Source organism: Cydia pomonella, chromosome 19 (genome assembly GCF_033807575.1).
Source record: "Cydia pomonella isolate Wapato2018A chromosome 19, ilCydPomo1, whole genome shotgun sequence".
Taxonomy (NCBI): domain Eukaryota; kingdom Metazoa; phylum Arthropoda; class Insecta; order Lepidoptera; family Tortricidae; genus Cydia; species Cydia pomonella.
Genome location: NC_084721.1, coordinates 8,101,836 through 8,124,904, shown reverse-complemented (window position 1 = coordinate 8,124,904; position 23,069 = coordinate 8,101,836). Strand labels below are relative to the sequence as shown.

Here is a 23,069-nt window from a genome sequence, read left to right as displayed (position 1 = left end):
AAAGTTACATTTATTGAAACATGTACGTGCAGATCATTTTGAAAATAAAGCTTTTAATAAATAAAAAAACGACTTAAAAACTGTATTAAAATTATTCAGGTCCACATTAATCCCCACCAGATATTAGTCCACTCAAAGAACTATCCACTATATAACATACAACTTAAATGTGGACTCGATGCTAACCTGATTTCGAGTACAAAATTTGTAGACAGGAGCCTATGTTTCAAGTTTTCAAACCCTCCCCATTTTATCGATATCGATAAGAATCGCAAGCGTGTAGCGTACTACACTATTTAAATCGCTTATGTTGGTACTATGGTTCTTTGACGGTTCTTTGTCGTATATTTTGGTAATGATTTGCGAAACAAACTGATTCCACTCGCTAGTATGAAAGTCCCGTCTCTTAAAACGTAGTGATATATGCTCTTTACGTAGTGATTATATGCTCTTTGGAATGTCACAACAATCTTTGTGAAATATTTTTGATATTGTAATTATTGTTCATATATTCGGTAGTGCTTCATTGACCAATAATCCTAAAGCTTGCTAATCGCCGTAATCAAAATGATGCCCGGAAGGATTGGTAATTTGCCCTTAGCGGCTGAGAACCCTCTAGGATTGTCTTGGCACGATTCAACTTGGATACCTTCGCTGAACCCATCAAATATAATGGACTATTTTTCGGAAAGGTCTAACCCATTTTTCGATCGCACATGTAACAATGAAGTTGTTAAAATGCAACGGCTTAGCATGGACCAATTGCAGTAAGTATATATGTATATTTTGTTTTGTCTGTTTAACGTTAACCTGTTTGTGTGCAATAAAATGACATACATACATACAACATTTATATTACTTCGTAAGAAGGGCGAAACGAAGTGTGCCAGTGCACAGGGGGCCTACCGCGAAAACGGAAATTCGCAAATTGCGGGGATCTTTCTTTTAAAGTAGAGGAATTGCACGGTGGATTGATAACACACAACTCGAAATAACTTTTGTCGATTTTATTATATAATTATTAAATTATATTTTCATGTTTGTAAACACATCTTTTATTTTGACAACTGACACCAGTTCTAAATTTGAATATTATAGGCTAGGTATTTTGCTACGCAATCACCATAAAGGTTGCACCTTAACACCTTCTCTCGTTGAAAAGACCTAGCTCGCTAATCAACTTTTCCAGTCTTGGTCTAGCAAGTGGCTTCGTAAATATGTCAGCCAGCTGTAACTCAGTGCTTATTCGCTGCACGTTTAAGTTTCCGTTGGCTACTAGCTCTCGAACAAAGAAATGGCGTATGCGTATGTGCTTAGTTCTCCGATGAAACTCTGGGTTTTCAGCTAGGCGCACAGCTGCCTCATTGTTTGTGTGCTGTGCTGGGAGCCCTTCCGTCTTCACTAAGCCACCGATATGGCGACTCAGCCAAACACTCTCTTTTGCTGCCTCGCTAGCCGCGACTATTTCGGCCTCTGTAGTTGGAATTGCCACGCTTGATTGCCTCTGGCTAAGCCACGACACTGCTCCACCAGCATAAAGACATAGAACTCCAGATGTCGATCTTCCAGTTGTGGTATCACCACCATGATCGGCGTCACTATAGCATTCTATTTGGCCTTTTCTATAGTCCTTTTTGTAAATAACGCCCATATCTGGAGCATACTTCAGATAGCGTAGTATTTGTTTCAATCTAACACAATCTGCTTGTGTTGGTTTTTCAAGACTCCTAGACACCACACTCACAGCATATGCGATGTCAGGTCTTGTACCAACCATGAGATATGCAAGTGCTCTGACCACCTGTCTATAATTGGTTAAGAAGTAATCTTCAGCCTTCTCTGCTTGTAGACTAGTATCTATCTTCTGAGGTCTTTGGCATGCATCATCTTTCACTATTGGAGTGGTCACTGGTCTGCAATCTTGCATTCCGAATCTCTGCAAAATCTTCTTTGCATAAGCTGTCTGACGTATCCTTACATCACCATCTTCTCTGGTTTCGATTTCTATTCCTAAGAAATGTGAAATTGGCTTTGAAGTGATTTTGAATTTTCTGCTTATTTGCTCAAGAAATTCCTTAATTACGTCCTCACTTGAGCCAGCGATTAGACCATCGTCAACATAGAGGGCCACAATTAGCTTTCCTTTCGCATTCTCTCTCTTAAATAGGCAAGGATCAGCCTCACTGACTTCGAGACCTATTTTCATAAGGAATTCCAAAATGGTCCGATTCCAGCAACGAGGAGCTTGCTTAAGACCGTAAAGGCTTTTCTTTAATAAACAAACTCGACCCGTACCGTCGTCATACCCTTCAGGCTGTTTCATGTATATCTCTTCATCAGATAGAGAGCCATAAAGAAAAGCTGTGGAGACATCGAACTGACTTAGCTTCAAGCCTTCACTAGCCGCTATAGATAGCAGGGCTCTGACTGTCGCCATCTTGGCTACTGGGCTGAATGTCTGGTCGTAGTCCTCTCCCTTTTTTTGTTTAAATCCTTTTACAACAAGTCTAGCTTTATACTTGTCTATGGATCCGTCAGGGTTCGTTTTGATCCGAAAGACCCATTTGTACGGAAGTGCCTTGCGGTTAGGCGGTAAATCACACAATGTCCAGACATTGTTTTGCTCTAAGGAGGCCATTTCACTTCTCATGGCATCAATCCACTGCTGTCTGTCTTTTCTCGACACAGCGTCCTTATAGCTTGTCGGAAAATCTTCTGATACAACTGAGCAGATGAAATCGTCATATCTTTCAGGTCTTTTGATCGAGTTTCGATCCCTCAGGTCGTACCTTGGTTCTTCTATAACGATTGGTTCCTCTATAACGGTCGATTTATCGTTTTCTTCTGCATCGTAAAACTCAGATTCACCTTGACCATATTCTGCCTGATCGTGGGCTTCCTGTTCACGATCTTCTTGGCCGTAATCTTGGTCGCAATAATCCTGGCCTTGGTCTCCTGTACACTCTCCCTCTAGATCATGGCTAGGGTTGGCTCGGACCTCAGGTACATTCTCAATATCACATTGAACTGGTTATTGATTACGGTTTGTTCCAGGCGCGGATACAAGGGGGGGGCCATAGGGGCAATGGCCCCCCCCTAAAACCCTGGCTCTCACATTACTAAATTGAGTAAATTTTATTTTTTCTGTGCAAAAATATATGATTTTCTCAAAATGCCCCCCCCCTAAGCCAAATCTTGTATCCGCGCCTGGTTTGTTCCGGTGTTTCACGTTCATTGAAGATTGCTCCCTCTGTTTCTATTGGTGTTTGACAAGTATCTTCTGAGCCAATTGATATTTTAAATTCCACTTCACTTGCAAACGTAATATCTCGAGAGCGGTTGGTTTTCGTTCCGTCCCAAATACGATAACCGTCATTGTTTTCATAGCCGATGAGAATTCCTTTTATGGCCTTTTTGCTGAGTTTTTTACTGCACTGTTTGGGGATATGAGCATAGCACTGACTCCCTATGACTCGCAGGTGAGAAATTTTAGGCTTTTTTCCAAACCATAGCTCATATGGACTTTTATCTTTGACTTTGGTGGGTCCCGTCCTATTCAGGACATAGGCTGCTGTGTTTATAAGTTCAGCCCAAAGTTTTTACGGGAGCTCACCTCTGGCGTGCAGCCAGGTCCTTGCGGCTTCGACTAGGGTGCGATTCTCGCGCTCGCTACAACCACTTTGTTCTGGTGTGTACGGCATGGTGAAACGCTGCTGGATCCCGTGTGCATTCAATATCTTTCTGACATCTTCGTTGTCGAACTCTCCTCCGTTGTCACTCAGTAAATATTTGACAGAGTGGCCGGTAGTCTTTGTTTCGTTGAGCATCAATTTCAATTTGTCTTTGACTTCTGACTTGTGACGCATGAAGTAGACTAGGCGGTATGAAGAGAAGTCATCCTTGAAGAGCACGAAGTATCTGAATTTCTGTCCACTGGGATGTTCGAATGGTCCGCATACGTCCGTATGTATTAACTCACCAGGAGTTGTTGCTCTTTCTCTTCTCCCAAATGGCAATCTATGAGCCTTACCACATATGCATGCATCCCGAACTCTCTCTTGACTAGAGCCTTGACATGTCTCTTGTCTTGGTGAGCAAAGCGTTCATGATAAACTTGCAGCATATTGGTGCCTGTGATTGCGTTCACTTCAATTGAGTTAGATATTTTTGAAGGAGTGATTGTCTTCAGTTGCAGTTTATATAAACCCCCTTTAGGTTCTCTCTTGCCTACAATCTTTGTATCTCCATCAACATCTAGCTGACAACTTGTCGCGGTAGAAGTGAATAAACTATTCCGCACGTTGTCTTGAGCTGCCAAAGTAGAGAATAGATTTTTCGTCAGCGTTGGTACAAGCCAGACATCTTTCAATCGTATGGTTTCCTTCTTCTTGCCTATGATTGATTCCACCAAGACAATGCCTTTCCCTACTGCAGGATTCATTGTTCCGTCTGCTGTCTTCACAGATTGGTCATCAAAATCAAATGGCTCGAACTCTTGAAATATGTCTCTTCTAATGGTTATGTGCATCGTTGCTCCATTGTCAACATACCAATTTTCTATATCTTGATCTGCTGCCTTTGAACAGGCGTTGACTGCCATTAGCGTCATGCTTTGTACTTGCTTAGACGATGAGTCTGGTGCTGAGCTGCTTGGCTTTGGTGGTTTTCCATCCTTTATCCATTTTTTGCAGTTCCTTACTCTATGTCCCATTTGTGAACAATAGTTGCACTTGACCTTCGCATCTTTCTTCTTTTTTGACTCTTGAGTTTGTTGGATTACTAGCGTCTCTTGACTAGTAGTCCCTTCTTTGTTCTCCAGAGCTTTCTCATAGGAGCACAATTGAGTTGTCAAGTTTTCGACAGTTCTATCGGTCTTATTCAGAAGTAACCAACTGGATTTGAACGCAAAGAATCTTTCGTCAAGAGTTTCTAATATCTTGCATATTAGTAACAGATCTGGGAGTTGGCCTGTGCCATCTGCTTTAGTCATCTCAACATTTAAATTGTTCCATATATTCTTCAGTTTCGACATGTGTGAGGAAACGTCATCGGATGGGTTTCGTTTAAAGTTAAAGAATTCCATGCATAAATGGTACGACCTGTCTTCCCTCTTGTTAGAGAGAGACTAAGCAGAGAGCAGTAGCATGAATGGAGCACAACGGATGAATCTTCAATGAATATATTTCATAAAGTAGTTAATACAATTAATCTAAATATATTATAAGTAACATAATAACAACACAGACTGTTTTTTATCAAGTGACAATTGATTGACTTAACAGTTCAAATCTATATTCTAATTTGAAATATAAATTGTGGCGTGTAGCTTACAACCTTATTTCAACACTCCTCCTGAATATAGACTGTACTGTCATCAAAACATTCAATCACCTTGCATGCCCATTAACTTGTTTGTACACCATACAAACTTTCCTTTCAACAAAGGTTTAGTTAGTGCATCAGCAATTATAAGATCTGTCTGAACATACGTAACTGTTATCTGCCTATTCATGATCGCTTCTCTCACAAAGTGATAACGTATGTCTATGTGCTTCGTCCGCCGATGATGCACTGGATTGTCTGCAATCGCTATTGCGGATTGACTATCACTGAGGATAGGAATCAGTTCCTCTTCCTTTCTGGTGATTTCTGCAATTAACCTTCTGAGGAATATTGCCTCTCTTGCAGCTTCTGACATAGCTACGTATTCTGCCTCTGCAGTAGATAGTGCTATTGTCCTCTGCTTGATGCTTTGCCAGCAGACAGCTGCTCCTTGAGCTATAAAGGTGTAGCCAGTCCATGATTTTCTATCTTCATCACCTCCGTGAATTGCATCTGAATATCTTTGGATGAATCTGTCAGCACTGCATCTTTTGGAGTACACTATCCCACGAGATTTCGTTCCTTTTAAATAGCGGAGCACACGCTTTGCTGCTACCCAGTGTTCTTCTGTATAGCAAGTATTAAATTGGCTCAAAATACTGACTGCATGCGTTATGTCTGGCCTCGTACATACTGCTAAATACATCAGAGATCCTATAAGATTCTGATATGGGATCCTATCATCAGGCTTGTGATCTGACTTCTTTAAGTGACATCCAGCAGCTGCCGGAGTTGCTGCTGTCTTGCAGTCCTCCATTCTAAAAGTCTTGAGAAGTTTCTCGATGTACCTCTCCTGATCAACTTTGATGACATCCTTTGTTTGAGTTATCTGCATTCCTAAAATTAATGCAGCTTTTCCAAGATCCTTCATTTCAAATTTGGACATGAGGTCACTCTTGACCTTACAAAGCTCGTCTTCATCATTCCAAAAAATCAACAAATCATCCACATAAACTGCTAAAATGATGATCTTGTTTCCTTTTGATCTTGTGTAAATGCATGGTTCATTTTTGGATTGTTTAAATTGAAGTTTCTTCAATTCACTGTCAAGTTTATTGTTCCACGCTCGAGGTGCTTGCTTTAATCCGTAAAGCGAACGGTTAAGTTGACATACATAGTCCCTCTTCTCTTTGACTTCGAAGCCTTCAGGTTGCTTCATGTAAACAGTTTCACTCAGATTTCCATTCAAGAAAGTAGTCTTAACATCCATCTGATCTATGTTCAGTCCAATCTTGCTTGCTAAAGCCATTAGCATTCTTAATGAACTGTGACGTACAACAGGCGAAAAAGTCTCATTATAATCAATGCCCCACCTTTGACTGAAGCCTCTTGCCACCAGTCGGGCTTTGTATCTGCATCTATTTCCCGCCTCTTCTTTGATTTTAAATAGCCATTTAGAATCAACGACGTTACACTTTTTAGGAGGCTTCACAAGGGTCCATGTATTATTTTTCTTCAGAGCGTCTAACTCCTCCTGAATCGCGGCTCTCCATTTTTCAGCATCTCGACCTGACAAGGCTTCTTTCAGCGTAGTTGGATCCTCATCATGTTCGATTGTGTGATAAAGGTCATAGTCCGGAAACTGCTTGGGTTTTCTGTTCCTTATGGGATACCTTCGTGATTGCGCAGGTTCTGCTATGTCCTCCTCGTCCTCTGGCATGAAATCATCAGATTCATCAACAAACGCTTCAATCTCCACTCGAGGAAATTGAACTCCTTCCATGACAGGTTCAACTGCTCGTTGCTCTCTATCCTCTTCAGTTTGTTCTACTGTTTCTTTATAGGAAGGTTGACTTTCCTGAACAGTCGGTAAGAGGTCTATTATTGGGGATTCTGCCCTTATATCTTCTTCTACGGAGAAAGGTTGACTTTTGTGAACATCAGGTAGAAATTCGACTGTTGGTTGCTCAGCCCTTGCATCTGCTTCCGTTCGATCTTCCTCATCTTGTATAATTTGGATAACCGAGTTATCTCTGGTCGGTGTTCCTTGACTTTCTTGCCTCTGGGATCGGTACATCTGGTTTTCAAAGAATACCACATCCTTCGCATTGTATGCTCTACCAGTCTTTGGATCTAGCAGTCTGTATGCCTTCGCATCATCTGCAAAACCTGTGTAGACCAATTCTAAACTTTTAGGATCAAACTTTGTCCTCTTTTGATCAGGAATATGCATAAAAGCTCTGCATCCAAACACCTTGATGTTGTCCAAATTACATTTCTTCCCCGTCCACGCCTCTTCTGGCGTTTTGTCTTTGACTGCAATTGTAGGTGATCTATTCTTCAAGAATACTGCGTGGTGAACGGCTTCAGCCCAAAAATGCTTTTCCAGGCCTGATGCTTGCAACATCGATCTGCTCTTCTCGCAAATCGTGCGATTCGCTCTCTCTGCGACACCGTTCTGACTTGGAGTATATTCAACCGTGCGCTGGTGCTTAATACCATGCCGCTTGAGAAAATCTTCCATCTGCTTGTTGACGTACTCCTTTCCGTTGTCTGTCCTTAACGCTTTCAACTTATGACCGGTTTGCGTTTCAACTAATGCTTTAAATTCTAGAAAGTATTTGAAGACTTCACTTTTATTTTTTAAGAAATAAACAAAAGTTTTTCGCGTTAGGTCATCAATAAACGTGAGGAAATATCGACACTTACCAAAGGATTGTACGTTGATGGGTCCAGACACATCGGAGTGTACTAGTCCTAACACTTCCGTTGCTCGTGTTACACGATTTTTCTTCACCGGTTGCTTGGTTTGTTTTCCCTTCAGGCAGGAGACACATTCCAGGTTTAAATTGCTGTTAGAAAAACTTACCCCAGTCGCCATCTTGTTTTTCAAAAGTAGAAGATTTCGAATACCTAGATGTCCCATACGGTAGTGCCACAAATCCAGTGCATCACCGCGTTCCGACGTAGTATTAAGGGCCGTATTCTGTAAACAACACTCATTAAGTTTGTATACACCTTTATCTTCTATACCTTTGACAAGAACCGTACCACTTATTTTGCATTCATCACTATTATAAATTTCACACCTTTTGTGACCAAATACTATAACATACCCTTTTTCTGCTATAGTACTCACACTCATCAAGTTAGTTGCTAACTTTGGGACATGCATGACGTTACTTACAGTCATTCCAGTTGACTTACACAGCACCGTACCTCGTCCTTCTCCGTATACCTTACCACCATTAGCGCAATTTACAGAAACACGATCTGTAACCTTATAGTCTCTAAACCACTGTCTTCGATTTGTCATATGTGTGGACGCCCCGGAATCTAGGACCCATTCCTCTTCACGGTCTCCAGTCATAGCAAATGCAAAGGCACTTAAAGCTTCCTTCTGCTTTTTAGGTTTCTCTGGACATACTGATGCCTTATGTGGACCATCACAGATAAAACATTTTATCTTCTTCTGTTTAGATTTCGGCAGTTTCTTGCCTTTTTGCTTGGTAAGCAATGCAGAAGTTGTAGAAGTTCCACTTGTGCTCGGTGACGTATACGTCTCTTCCATTTGAAAAAGTTTCGATTTGACATAATTAGATGTCAATATTATGTTGCTGTTTTCTACAGCCAGCCGCATAGGTTGAAACTCACTCGTGAGGCCTTGAAGCATCAAAGCTGCTAACAATTCATCATCTATCTCCTTTCCAAGGTCTGACAGTTCCTGAGATGTCTCCATTACCGCTGTTACATAGTCTCTTACTGTCGTAAACATCTCTAGTTTATAACTCACTAGTCTAGAGAGTAATCTACAGCGGTTATTCAAACCTTTGTCTTCGAAGGCATCTTTCAACACTTGCCATGCCTCTTTAGCTGTCTTCACGTGTTTGACGTGTACTAGGCAATGCGGCTTTATCATCAAGCAAATTTTAGCTTTTGCTTTTTGATCCTTTCTCATACCTGCTAAATCGGTAATCGCGGGAGTAACGCTCGTGTATTCCCATAAGTCTGTATCTATTAGGTATAGTTCCATCTGGAATTTCCATGTTGAATAGTTCGAGCAGCCGTCCAGTTTATCGAAGAGCGTCATACTATTCATAATTCCAGTACCTCTGTTATTATTCACGTCACTAGAAGAATCGCCAGAGCCCGTTGACATTTTTCATGCTTGTGTTGAATATTGTTCGCCCATAACCCTGTTAGAGAGAGACTAAGCAGAGAGCAGTAGCATGAATGGAGCACAACGGATGAATCTTCAATGAATATATTTCATAAAGTAGTTAATACAATTAATCTAAATATATTATAAGTAACATAATAACAACACAGACTGTTTTTTATCAAGTGACAATTGATTGACTTAACAGTTCAAATCTATATTCTAATTTGAAATATAAATTGTGGCGTGTAGCTTACAACCTTATTTCAACACCTCTGACCATCGAACAAGCGATGTAACTCCTGCCAGACTTCATACGCTGTCTCAAATCGCATTATCTTCTGCAATGTGTCATCAGTCATATTCGTCGTTAGAATGAGAAGAGCGGCGCAATTTGCCTTGGTGTACCTTGCCAATGCCGCACTGTTCCTTGCAACCGCTGCTGCGTCACCCGCTCCGTTTTGAAGAGGTTCTGGTTTATTCAGTTTGCCCTCCAAAACATCCGTTGCGTCTGCGGTGCTACGTAGTAATATACATATTTTGTATTTCCACGTCGTCCAGTTATTCTTCCCTTCTAGGTTGCCAATCGAATATTTGTTCGAAATAATTTCCATGGCTGAGCCGTATAACCTTTTAAAGTAGAGGAATTGCACGGTGGATTGATAACACACAACTCGAAATAACTTTTGTCGATTTTATTACTTATATAATTATTAAATTATATTTTCATGTTTGTAAACACGTTTTTTATTTTGACAACTGACACCAGTTCTAAATTTGAATATTATAGGCTAGGTATTTTGCTACGCAATCACCATAAAGGTTGCACCTTAACACTTTCTCTTTTACTCTCACTAAAGCGTAATTAGAGTGACAGAGAAAAATGCCCGCAATTGACGAACTTCGATTTTCGCGGTTATAGTGCTGGTTTCAAATGATGGTGTCAATGCATATGTAAACTCCATATACATTTGACACCAATGTACTGGCCCACTTTGTTTTACCCATAGGGCCCGTCTTTACAAAGTAATATGTCAATGATTTAGCCACTGACTATACATATTACATATTTTTTGTTTCATTTTATTAATTTTACCTTGCAGGTCTATGACTGGGTTGGAATACATGCTTCTACATGTTCAGGACCCAATCTTATATGTTATCCGAAAACAACATAGACACAGTCCAAATCATGTCATACCTCTTGCTGATTACTACATCATTGCTGGCATTGTTTATCAGGCTCCTGACCTCGCCAGTGTACTTAATTCTAGATTGGTGAGATATCAATCAAATACATAATAATAAAAATATCCTCCTGGCTATTTTTTCCTATTAAACTTTCATTTCAAATTAGTTAAGAGGATATTCTGAAAATGTATCAGTAATGATACTCTCACATGGCTGTTATAAAATGTTATATATCATTGTGTGACAGGGACACATGTTATGTGTCCCTGTTACACCAAGTTATATAACATTTTATAACAGCCAATGTGGGAGCACCATTATTTTGCAGTGTGATGAGCACAGTAAGGCTTAGCTAATGTGTAATTGTTTATGCAAAATTGTATCTTTGTTTGTAGATGTTGTTTATGATATTCTCAATATTATTTTTGTACAGCTATCTGCTGTCCACCACCTGCAATGTTCCTTTGAAGAAACTATGTCTTACTCAAGATATCATCCCAGTAAAGGTTACTGGTGGGATTTCAAGGCAAATAAACCAGGTTAGTCATACAACCTTAATATAATTTCATATTAAAGGGCATTTTTCTTTGTAGAGTGGAAGATAGTTTAAGTGATATATATTGCCAGTAATTTCAGTATGTATTATTTATGCTTGAACTTATATTGAAACATATTTAAATGTTGCATATGCTTGTATATGGGTCATTCTTAGTTAAGAGGTAATTGCTTGTATAGAAAATGGGGCACAACATAAATGTTAATTTTTTAATCTTATTATACAATAGTTTCATTAAAACAACTCTTCTGTGTATACCTGCAAGGTCACCAGACATTTTTTTTAGCATTTATATGAGACCAAGGGAAAGAGATATTTTGCGTGTTTGAAGTGCCATTGTGAAAAAACTAAGTTAATTAATGGATTTAAATTAACTGTCCATGTCCAAAAGTAAATGCAATCTATTAAGGTACACTAACGTAATTTATTTATTTTTTAAAGAAAGGTGAGTGAGCTCTCCATTCCTCCTCTGGCTGTGCGTCGTTATTGGTTGGGTTGTAGATTTTTACTAAGAATAAGATCGAGATCAAACAGCCCCATTATTTCAGCGTTACAGAGCATTTTGACTAAACGTAATCTATTTACTGATAAAAATTTTCCTTTGTTAGCAAACATTTATGAGGAATGGAAAGATTTACCTGTGTATCACTGTGACAAATTGGGTATGTACTCTTTGAATACGTGGGTGTCCTCGGTCGACTCCAGATCATGTATAATGGATAGCATTGATTATATTGATGTTCCTAAGCGGCATCAACAGAATGAGGAGTTGAGAAATTCCACATTGAGGTTTTTTACTGAGCAGTATATCCAATTTTATAAAATATACACAGATGGCTCGAAGTGTGCACAAGGTGTTGGAGCAGCTCTGTTTGATCCCCAGTGTAATGTTTCACTCATGTGGAAGCTGCATGATGACGTGTGCGTTATGCGAGCTGAACTGGTTGCTATCAAAGAAGCTTTGAGTTATGCAAATAAGCTACCGAATAGTGCTCCAGTTGTGATACTATCTGACTCAAAGAGTGCACTTCAACACCTTAATCGTTGTGTTTACGGACAAAGAGGCATGCCTATTGCATATGAAGCTCTCCAGTTAATTCATGAGTTTACTTGTAATGATAAGGTTGTCAAAATTCAGTGGATTCCTTCCCACGTAGGGTTAGTAGGAAACGAGGCAGTAGACAAGCTTGCTAAAACCGCTGTAATGGGTGGCTCTGTACTAGATTCTATACCATATACAAGTGAAGTCATTCCTAGAATTAAAAAAAGATGTTTACAAAAATGGGAATACCATTTTGGAGAACAATCTTTATCAAGAGATGTAGGAATCTGGTACAGAACAATCCAAGCTAGACCCTTGTGGATACCCTGGTTTGATTCTGCCAACCTCGCTCGAAAAGTGTTAGTCTCAGTGTTAACGCGAGGAATGCCGAAGGACCAGAGAAAAAGCGCAGTCCAAGAAATACAGAGGGACTATGGCTATGAGAAAACTAAAAATGAGAATAAAATTAAAAGGATGTTAATTATGAGGCCGACCGTACCTGGATATAGATTCCGATTTGTTAACGGCGGCCGCCGTATTTAATTTTTGGTTCGTTCTTCTCTCTCCTTACTCCTTCACACTCTCGTTTATTATAATTATTTCATCGTATTATTCTATTCATATTATCAGGAAAAAAAAGTATATTGATTTTTCACTTCATTGACGTTGTCCAACCATTGACATGTATTTTAATTTTTAGCTTCTTTATTTTGCGTTTAAGTAGGTCGGCAAAAAGGCGGGTGATATGAGAATAAAAATGAGGTTGAATAGAGTAGATAGTATGAAAGAAAAGCGAGCGGGATGGATGAATATGAATGAGCATGAATGAAAAAGGGCGCGAACATTTCCCCCCGACCTTAAAGGGTTCCTTTAAAGGAAAGAAAAACTAAATATAATAAATAATAACCCTTCTCATCAAATTAAACGAACATAAACAATAATATAGCGAAATAATGAACCAAAGAAAAAGTATTATTCTAACGAAGTATATACTCCTATTAATTATTGGTTAGGTAGAGGGCATAATCGCACGACAGGACGGACGAAACTTCCTTTATTTGTCCTGACAGTGACAACGCGGGTTAAGCCGTCCTTCGAAGGATGTACTGCCTCTACGACGCCTAAAGGCCATGAAAATGGCGGCGCATTATCTACTTTTATGACAACCACTGTGCCAGTTACGATAGGAACTGATGGCGTGGTCCATTTAGCTCGAGACTGCAACTGATGCAGATATTCTGCACGCCAACGTTGCCAGAAGGTCTGCACTATCTTATCCAGAAGTGCATGTCGGTCACGCAAATTACCTGACTCGACCAATGGAGCAGGTAAGGACAACAGCGGAGCAGCGTTGAGGAAATGAGCCGGGGTGAGAGCTGAAGGCTCAGCGGGATCACTACTCAGAGCTGTCAGTGGTCGCGAATTTACAAGGGCCTCTATCTGCGCAAGCGTAGTCAGAAGCTCCTCATATGACAGTATTTGCGTACCGATTACCTTGAAAAGGTGATTTTTTACTATTTTCACCATGCTTTCCCATGCGCCTCCGAAGTGTGGAGAAGCGGGAGGAATGAACTTCCAATCAATGCGGTTCTCCGCGAGCTCCATCTCCAAATGTGGACGATGACCGTCTAAAAACTTGTAGAGGTCACGCATGTAAGAGTTGGCACCAGTAAAATTAGTCCCATTGTCCGAATATATGCATTGTACGGGGCCACGCCGCGCCAAGAAGCGCTTTAAAGCAGCCAAAAAATTGGCAGTACTCAATTCCGTCGCTATCTCGATATGAAGGCAGCGCGTCTTGAGACAAGTGAAAATGCATAACCAAGCCTTGCGACTCTTGACTCCTCTGCCTCGAGTAGGAGTGTACTGCAAGGGACCTGCATAATCACACCCCGTATGTGTAAACGGTTTATTCACTTGATTCACGCGACAGCTCGGTAAGTCTGCCATGAGCGGGAGAGACGATTGTGGATTCGCTCTGAAACACGTGTTGCATTTGGCAACGCGGTCGCGAATGACACGACGAGCCGACAGTATCCAATACTGAAGCCTAAGTATAGTCATTAATGATTCAGGACCAGCGTGCAAATGCTTTCTGTGGAAATAGTCGACGATCATATTGACTACATGATCACGTCGTGGAAGCACAATTGGGTGTTTCTGCGAATATTTCATGTCAGCATTTGACAGCCTGCCTCCAACACGAATCAGCCCGTCTTTATCTAAGAATGGTTTAAGCTTTTGCAAGGCAGGTGAGCAATACCTTTTGCTCTTTATTTTATCAATGTCGTCGCTAAAGTGTTCACTTTGCAACGATGAAATAATTTTACCCTCAGCGAACTCTAGGTCATTTCGGGAAAGTGCTGAGAAGCGCGGTTTCGGTTTAAGAATGCGGTACACGTATACGACGATGCGCAATAATCGAGACCACGACGATATTCGCTGAGCGAGTGAATAAAGTGGTGACTCTGACACATCCGTAGTTGCAGCGTGTGCAAGAGGCTTAAGCTCCGGCACTTCACCGATGGACTCTCGATCAAGCTCCCTTAAAGGCCATTCCGATGGATGCTTGGAAGCCCAAGCCGGTCCCGTGAACCACAAAGGATGGTCCACGAGCTTAGAAGGCGTCAGGCCACGGGATAAGCAATCCGCGGGATTTTCTAAGCCCGCCACATGATGGAAGCAGTTGGCCGGAATAGCTTCGATAATCTTAACTACCCGGTTGGCAACAAACGTTTGCCAGCGGTGGGGGGATGACTGAATCCAGCAGAGAGCAACTTTCGAGTCTGTAAACGCGTAGACCTCGTTAATGTTATAACGAGGTTCGAAGTTATCTTGTACCTTCCGCATGAGCTTTGCCAGGAGGACCGCAGCACACAGTTCCAATCTCGCGACGGAGACTGTTTTAAGGGGACAGACCTTCGACTTGGAACACACCAGCCGAACTGCCACTTCGTCTCCCTTTAGAACCTGAAGGTATACGACGCCTCCATATGCACGCTCGGATGCATCACCGAAGCCTAAAAGGTTTATAGTACAACCCTGTGCTACTCCAAGATGGCGCGGTATTTGGATTCCATTGAGCTTTGGCAACTCCGAACAGAATCGTTCCCATAAATCCACAATATGGGGTGGGGGAGTCTCATCCCAGTCGCATTTGATCAACCAAAGCTCCTGGATGAGGAGTTTTGCGTATAAGACAACTGGAGCTACTAAGCCCACGTTATCCCATAGACGTGCCACTGCGGACAAGATCGTCCTTTTAGTGCACGTTGAGTCTGGCTCTGTCACCTTGAAATGAAAGTAATCACCAGATTTATTCCAACATAAGCCAAGGACCTTTTGGGAGACCCCTGGGTCGATTTCAATGTCTACGGAAGCCCGATGCGAAGCAGGTATTTCGCGCAGCACGGCGTCTGAATTGCAGGTCCATTTCACAAGATCAAATTGACCGCATTTGAATAAATCAATCAGCTCCTTAGCCGCGGCGATAGCAACAGACTCATCCTGCTGCTGCGAGTCATCTGACATAATGCTAAAGCATACGTCATCCATGTATGTACAAGAGGACGCGATCGCCGCTGCCGTTGGGTACTTATGCCCGTCGTCTGCAATTAGCTGACGGACGAGGCGGAGCGCGTGATAGGGACTCGACTTCATACCAAAACACACGCGATTAAATTCGTATGTGGTAATGGGATCTGCCGGGCGGAATCTATATAAGATTCGTTGAAACTTGCGTTCCGCTTCGCGAACACCAATCTGTAAAAACATTTGGCGACAATCGGCCGAAAGCGCTATTTTGAATAAGCGAAAGTTCAGAAGGATTGAAAACAAATCCCCTTGAAGATTGGGCCCTGAGTGCAAAACGTCATTCAGCGACAGACCTGTGCTTGTCTTGCTACTCGAATCCAGGACCATGCGCACTTTGGTCGTTGATTTGTCCTCGCGTATGACAGCATGGTGAGGAATTATGTATGCGACAGCTGGAGAGGCCTTCATGGAGATAGTTACCTCCGATATGTAACCCTTACTGACGTATTCACGAATGATATCGTCATAGGCGGCACGTAACACACTCGATGACTCTAGCTTTCTTTCAAGGCAAAGAAAGCGCCTCTTAGCAGCAGAATGCGACTCTCCGAGCTTGAACACGTCATCTCGGAAAGGCAATGCGACAGTATATCTACCACTAGCGTCGCGCGTAGTGGTGGCGCGAAAATAATCCTCGCATTCAAGGTCATCTTGACTTTGAGCGGGCGGAGCGGATATTTCCTCAAGTTCCCAAAACCTTTTGAGAAGGTTGTCTGTGGAGTCTTGAACAGAAGTACAACATGCCGAAGTATATTTACGCGGTGACTGTAAAGCAGGGACCGAACCCATTAAAATATACCCCAATACTGTCTGAATAGCCGGTGGCAGATAGTCCACATCGCTTTTAACAATGTGCGGCAGTAACAAATGTGGAAATATAGTTGCACCCACCAGTACATCAATTGCGACGGGCGTATCCAACGTGTCGTCAGCCAAAGGGAGGCCATGAACATGTGTGAGGGTTGACATGTCCACCGGCACTGATGGCAGATCGTCGGTGATGCGATCAACCACAAAACTCGAAACATCAAAGTTGACGTTTTCGTCGAATCGCGAAAATATTTTAATATCTGCGTTACCCTTAACAATTTTTTTAGTTTTTCCAATGCCAAATACAGCGCTTGGCTTTTTATCAAAATTCAAACCTAAGCGCTTACAACACTCCTCAGTAATGAAGTTACTTTGTGACGCGGTGTCAAGTAAACATTTGACGACTTGCGTGCCACCCTTATTATCGCGGACGATAACCTTTGCCGTGGACAGCAAAACCGTATCACACGAAGATGTTGAGTTTTGTTTTGACATCTTATTGTTAGAGGCCGCTAGTGCTTGAGTCACGATAGACGTGTTACAAGATGTGCTTTCCGGCGGCGGTGAAGACGACTTAGCTACGGCGCTCGCAGATGCACTTGACACATCAGACGTCGTAGCTCTTTCATCCTTGTCTTTGTCAAAATGCAACAGAGTATGATGCTTTTGATGACAAACTCGACATTTCACCTCGGAATTGCACTCGCGGGTGCGGTGTTTGATACTTAGGCAGTTAACACATGCCTTAAGCTCTTTAGCGCGTTTGAAGCGTTCAGAAGGCGTTAAACTGTTGAGGGACGGACATTTAAATAAATGTTCATGAACAATATTGTCACAAATACATTTAGTAGTGCTCGCGCAAGCAACATAACTTTGTAGTTTTGGTGCGGCACTACGCGGTTGAGACGACTTAACGCCTTTTTCGCGCGATGGATTTGCTGCGGCGGAGACGACGACGGTGCTTGGTTGCACATTTTGATAAATCCTAAACTGACTCTTCATAAAATCTGTCAAATTGCGGAAGGTAGGCAATTTCGTATCTCGGTGTAACATTTCAAATGCTCGAAGAGTGTCCTGGTCTAGCTTCTTTAATGCCATATGAAGGAGCATGAAATCGCATAAATCATCGAGCTTAAGCGACTTAAGCGCATTCGCAGCTGTGACAAACTTATCGATGAATGTTTGAAAATTAGACGAGGAAGCGGGACCATTAATCTTTAAATTGAGCATTTGATCCATGTAGGTCGAGGCAAGAGTGCGCTTGTCTTGAAATCTGTCAATTAGACTATCGATGATAAGCTGATAGTTTTCAGCGCTCGGAGTTATACCCGCGATGACGGCTTGAGCTTTTGGTGACAATTTCCCAATAAGATAGAAGAGCTTCTCTTCATCAGTAAGCGACAGATTTTCGTGCACTCTGGATTTAAAACTAGCGTAGAAAAGCGGCCAGTTCCGTATATCTCCATCGAACGCTACCAGTTCCATCGTTGGCAAAGAAGGTCTGGCTCTCTCCACTATAGAAGGCAGCGAAGAGGCCGGCGGTGCGGCTGGTTGCAGCCGCTTAACCACTCTCCTGATGCGGCAGTACAAATCTTCGAAGGCTATAATCGGCTGATAATTAGGGACAGCAGCCGCCCTAGCTCTTAGCAACGTGCGATTATACTCATTAACCACCTCTTTGAACTCTGAGCGGAGTTCGTCGATAGTGTCAGCAGCATCAAGGAAACTCTCGCGACTGGCTAAATCGGTATCGACAACTAGCGATTTTTTATAAATACCCTGGACGAGTTCAAAGAAGATATTGCGTTTTGCTTCAAGCATCGACAGCTCGTCTTCATAATACGCGCTGTCGACGCTTTCGATATTTCTTGTATCTTTCGCCATAATGCAGGAGACGGGTTAAGTAGTTTAATTTTATTTATGCGGTAAAACAATTTATGTTCCTATGAATAAGGATTAACTCTTATAAACGTATACCTAAATTGCGGGTGCGATTAAGAAATTATATTTAGGTAATTAATTTATAAGGGCGGCGAATAGTAATACTCATATAAATAAATACCTAAACTGCGGGAGCGATTAATATAGAATAATTTAGGTAATATTTATAAGGGCGGTGCGGTGCGGGAAGAGAACGATTAGCAATGAATGTATGAGGAGAGAAGGAAAAGAAAAGAGAATCCGGCTCGAAGGACCAGAAATGTTAACGCGAGGAATGCCGAAGGACCAGAGAAAAAGCGCAGTCCAAGAAATACAGAGGGACTATGGCTATGAGAAAACTAAAAATGAGAATAAAATTAAAAGGATGTTAATTATGAGGCCGACCGTACCTGGATATAGATTCCGATTTGTTAACGGCGGCCGCCGTATTTAATTTTTGGTTCGTTCTTCTCTCTCCTTACTCCTTCACACTCTCGTTTATTATAATTATTTCATCGTATTATTCTATTCATATTATCAGGAAAAAAAAGTATATTGATTTTTCACTTCATTGACGTTGTCCAACCATTGACATGTATTTTAATTTTTAGCTTCTTTATTTTGCGTTTAAGTAGGTCGGCAAAAAGGCGGGTGATATGAGAATAAAAATGAGGTTGAATAGAGTAGATAGTATGAAAGAAAAGCGAGCGGGATGGATGAATATGAATGAGCATGAATGAAAAAGGGCGCGAACACTCAGCTTTCCGAGTCCGGTCCGGACACATCCCTACAAATAAGTTTCTATGTATGATGGGTGTTAAACCGTCACCACTGTGTGTAGACTGTCAGAAGCCTGATGACTTGTCTCACGTATTGTTGGACTGCGTCCGGAATTCGGACTTGAGAAAAAGGATATTTAGTAGTTTGGGCTCCATGCACAATGGACAGATCAATTGTTGGTTGGCAGAGCCTTTATCAGACATAGCAATCAGCGTATACCACTTTATTGATCTCTCCCTTGCGTAAGGAACTATGAAAGCACCCATGAGGCTGACATGTTCACCTAGAGTGTCCAAAGCCTCAATAAAAATCAGATAAAAAAAAAAAAAAAAGAAAGGTGTGTACCTCTTAACTGCGAATCGCTCATGTTTGTAGGTCTAAGCCCCTTTAATGCTGGTTCATCAGCACCCAAAGAAACAACAACAACTCCCAAAGAAGAGCCATCAACTGTGTTCCAGCGGCAGCGAGTGGACATGCTATTAGCAGAGCTAGTGCGGCAGTTTCCACTACCTGTTGCCCAAGTGGCTCATAATCAGGTAACATTCTAATACTCTTTGTAAATTTTAGGTTGTTAAAAAAGCAATAATAATCCATCTAAATACAGTGTATACTCTATATAGTGACACTCAAGGGACAATGTTTTTTGACATTATAGAGTTTTCGTTTTATGGAGGGAAATTAATATTAAAGTAAAGCAACTATAGCCAACAAATGTTGATCTTATGGGGAGTGAATCGTTATATCGAGTGATGTTATATGGAGTTTACACTGTATATGCAGAATCAAGTCATCTAAGTTCTATGTATAACTTATGGATTATTCCCAGTGGTAACATTCACACTGTAATAATCTATCTACTGTACTATTATTTATTCTGTTGACTTGTAGCAATATATCATTTTTATTTTTCTAAATTAATTTCAGGCAAATGGAGTAAAGACAGAAAATACAAATGACAAAGACAAGCCATCAGAAACCAACAATGTCAATAACATTACTATAAAGCAGGAGCCTGTTGACCCTAGTGGATCAGACATGACCAATGGGGCCATCCAAGGACATGTGGACATCAAGCAAGAAATCAAGCAAGAGAACATGAAACCTCCTCCAGAGAAGAAGCCCAGAGTGTGATTGTACTCTTAGAGCACTGAACTAGTTAACCTTTTGAATGCCCCTATCGCACGTGGGGCGTAATCATCAACCTTGACGGTCCGCATGTAGGTTGATATTGGGCTGTAGCCGCGCGCGTCATATGACGTCTTTGGCGGTCAAAAGGTTAATAAAGTAAATCGGAAATGTTCAAGAGCTACAATTTTGAAAGACCAACAGCATAGGATAATTATTTTAAGATTGTAAATGAAATTACCATTTTGATTTATGTTACGTTATTAGATTTTGTATTATTTAAATAGAGATCATTCTTTTCTTTTTGTGCATTGTATAAATTGACAATGTTCTCCTGAGCCCCTGACCCAGTTATACACATTTGGCAATTTATCCATCTTGGATCTTGCAAATTCATCACAGGTTCATTTTTGTATTGTGCTCTGAAATCAAAGTATCAAGTTAACTTAACCATTTCAACTTTATATGCTTTATTAAGTATTATTTGATTACTAACAGAGCTTGATTGAATGCTATCTCCACACCAAAGTTGAAACCTTGTTCATAGCCAATGTTAAAACTGGTTTGGAATGCAGCATCCTGTCCGTCGGCTGCACCATCCATATATCCAAGCTGAAAATAATGAAAAGAAAAATATGTCGTACATGTAAAAATTACAAGTCATGTTGGAAACCTGATTTGTACGTTCAGAAATACTATGAAATAAAATACAGACTTTGTTAATTGGTTCTAGAGCTCTGGCTCTTGTTTTTGCTGATATATTCACGCTCTCGTCGGTCATTATCTTCGAGTATTTATATTTTATTACTTTTTTGTACCGTACCGTATAAACTAGAACCTTTGTTTTGTTATCAATAACCTACACTCCTACATGACATGACATTGACATGAGTGTAATGTATTTTTTTAAAGGTTTGTAAAAGTCTTGATTAAGAAGCTTTTATAAGTCTTAAATAGCTTCATGTTAAATTTGAATAGAAAAATACAACCGGTTTAGCCATCATTTGGCAATTGGATGAGTTTGAAGATTTTTAGGGTTCCGTAGTCAACTAGGAACCCTTATAGTTTCGCCATGTCCGTCTGTCTGTCTGTCCGAGGCTTTGCTCCGTGGTCGTTAGTGCTAGAAAGCTGAAATTCGGCATGGATATATAAATCAATAAAGCCGACAAAGTCGTACAATAAAATATAAAAATTTAATTTTTTTGAGGGTACCTCCCCTACACGTAAAGTGGGGGTGAATTTTTTTTTTTGCTTCAACCCTACAGTGTAGGGTATCGTTATAAAGGTCTTTCAAAACTAATGGGGGTCTTCAACAAACATTTTTTGATAAAGTGAATATATTCGGAGATAATCGCTCCGAAAGAGAAAAAAACGTGTCCCCCCCCCCCCCCCCCCCTCTAACTTTTGAACCATAGGTCCAAAAAATATGAAAAAAATCGTGGAAGTAGAGCTTAAGAAAGACATTAAATGAAAACTATAGCGGACATGATCAGTTTTGCTGTTTTTGAGTTATCGCAAAAAGTTTCTCCCATAGTAAAAAGACTTACTTTAGGTACTGATTATGCAAATTTGCCTATTTGTTTAACTCGCGTGAAAGGTACCGTTTCATCCCTTGGTTAACAATTTACTATACTTTAAGCTCCAGTTTAGCTTATTGTGACAAAGAGTAACTACGTAACCCTTTTTTTTTTTTTTTCCAGTGGGGAAAATGCATTCCGCATACCACCCGGGTGCGGGGGGTGACCCGAGTGGTTATGTGGGACTCCCGTCTAGGCTAATGAGGCCCACGGTATACCCACTAAAAACCCCCCATATGCCACCTCGCCGCCTTATTGGTGGGGTTACGGGAACACTTGCGTACTCATCCGCGACCCCACCGGCGGCAGCCGCCCGCGAGCGGCTCCTTCGCGGATGCCCGAAGGCCCTTCACGCGAGGCGCGCCAGATGGTTCGACGCGCCTTCCTCTTCGGCCTCCGTCCTGCAGTGTAGCGGACCCCCCCGAGCCCGCCACAAGGAGGCCACGGGCGCCAGAAAACTCCCCAGCGCCCGGCGGCAGATGAGGTCCATGGTTCTGCCGCAAACCACAACTCGGCTGCAGAGGACAGGGAGAACGGCACACCGTAACACCGACACTCCTCTTCCTCTGCAGCCCCACCAACGCCGCTACAGTGGAACGGCCGCCAAGGTCGCAGGGGATAGGGAGAGTGGCGCATCGTGATACCATCACGCCTCTTCCCCTGCGATCCCACCTCGGCCGTCGAGGATAGGGAGAACGGCTAACCGCAATACCGACACTCCTCTTCCTCGACGGTCCACCTCCAACGCGTCACAAGCGGGCTTATCAAGCCCACTTGGAGCGTCCTCCTCGGGCCAGCCAGCACCTCAAACAGGCCGGCCCTGGTTGCCTCTTCGCTTCACCGTGGGAGACCAAGCCACGGCTACTAAGCCCCTCCACCACGACAAGGTGGGCAACCCTCGGGGGGAACTACGTAACCCTACACTGAGCGTGCCCAACATGCTCTTGGCCGGTTTTTATTTTCGTTAACTTTAGTCTTTTAGCTTACACGTAT

General features: G+C 41.8%; 3 protein-coding genes across 3 annotated transcripts; 1 reads left to right on the top strand and 2 right to left on the bottom strand.

The window, feature by feature from the left end:
* The first annotated feature begins 425 nt into the window (after nt 1–425).
* Nucleotides 426–20,804, top strand: LOC133528435 (mediator of RNA polymerase II transcription subunit 6-like). Its single transcript, XM_061865823.1, has 5 exons — nt 426–767; nt 10,585–10,759; nt 11,106–11,211; nt 19,750–19,910; nt 20,299–20,804. Exons 1-5 carry the CDS (start codon nt 568–570, stop codon nt 20,503–20,505), a joined length of 849 nt encoding a protein of 282 aa, XP_061721807.1. The 5' UTR covers nt 426–567; the 3' UTR covers nt 20,506–20,804.
* LOC133528434 (uncharacterized) lies at nt 987–10,157 on the bottom strand. The gene is made up of 2 exons (XM_061865822.1): nt 9,755–10,157; nt 987–5,108 (listed from the first exon to the last, which is right to left on the bottom strand). The coding sequence occupies exons 1-2, from the start codon at nt 10,093–10,095 to the stop codon at nt 3,971–3,973; spliced, it is 1,479 nt and encodes a 492-aa protein (XP_061721806.1). The 5' UTR covers nt 10,096–10,157; the 3' UTR covers nt 987–3,970.
* Nucleotides 20,743–21,375, bottom strand: LOC133528436 (uncharacterized). The gene is made up of 3 exons (XM_061865824.1): nt 21,215–21,375; nt 20,996–21,111; nt 20,743–20,921 (listed from the first exon to the last, which is right to left on the bottom strand). The coding sequence occupies exons 1-3, from the start codon at nt 21,278–21,280 to the stop codon at nt 20,750–20,752; spliced, it is 354 nt and encodes a 117-aa protein (XP_061721808.1). The 5' UTR covers nt 21,281–21,375; the 3' UTR covers nt 20,743–20,749.
* Between the last annotated feature and the right edge of the window lie 1,694 nt (nt 21,376–23,069).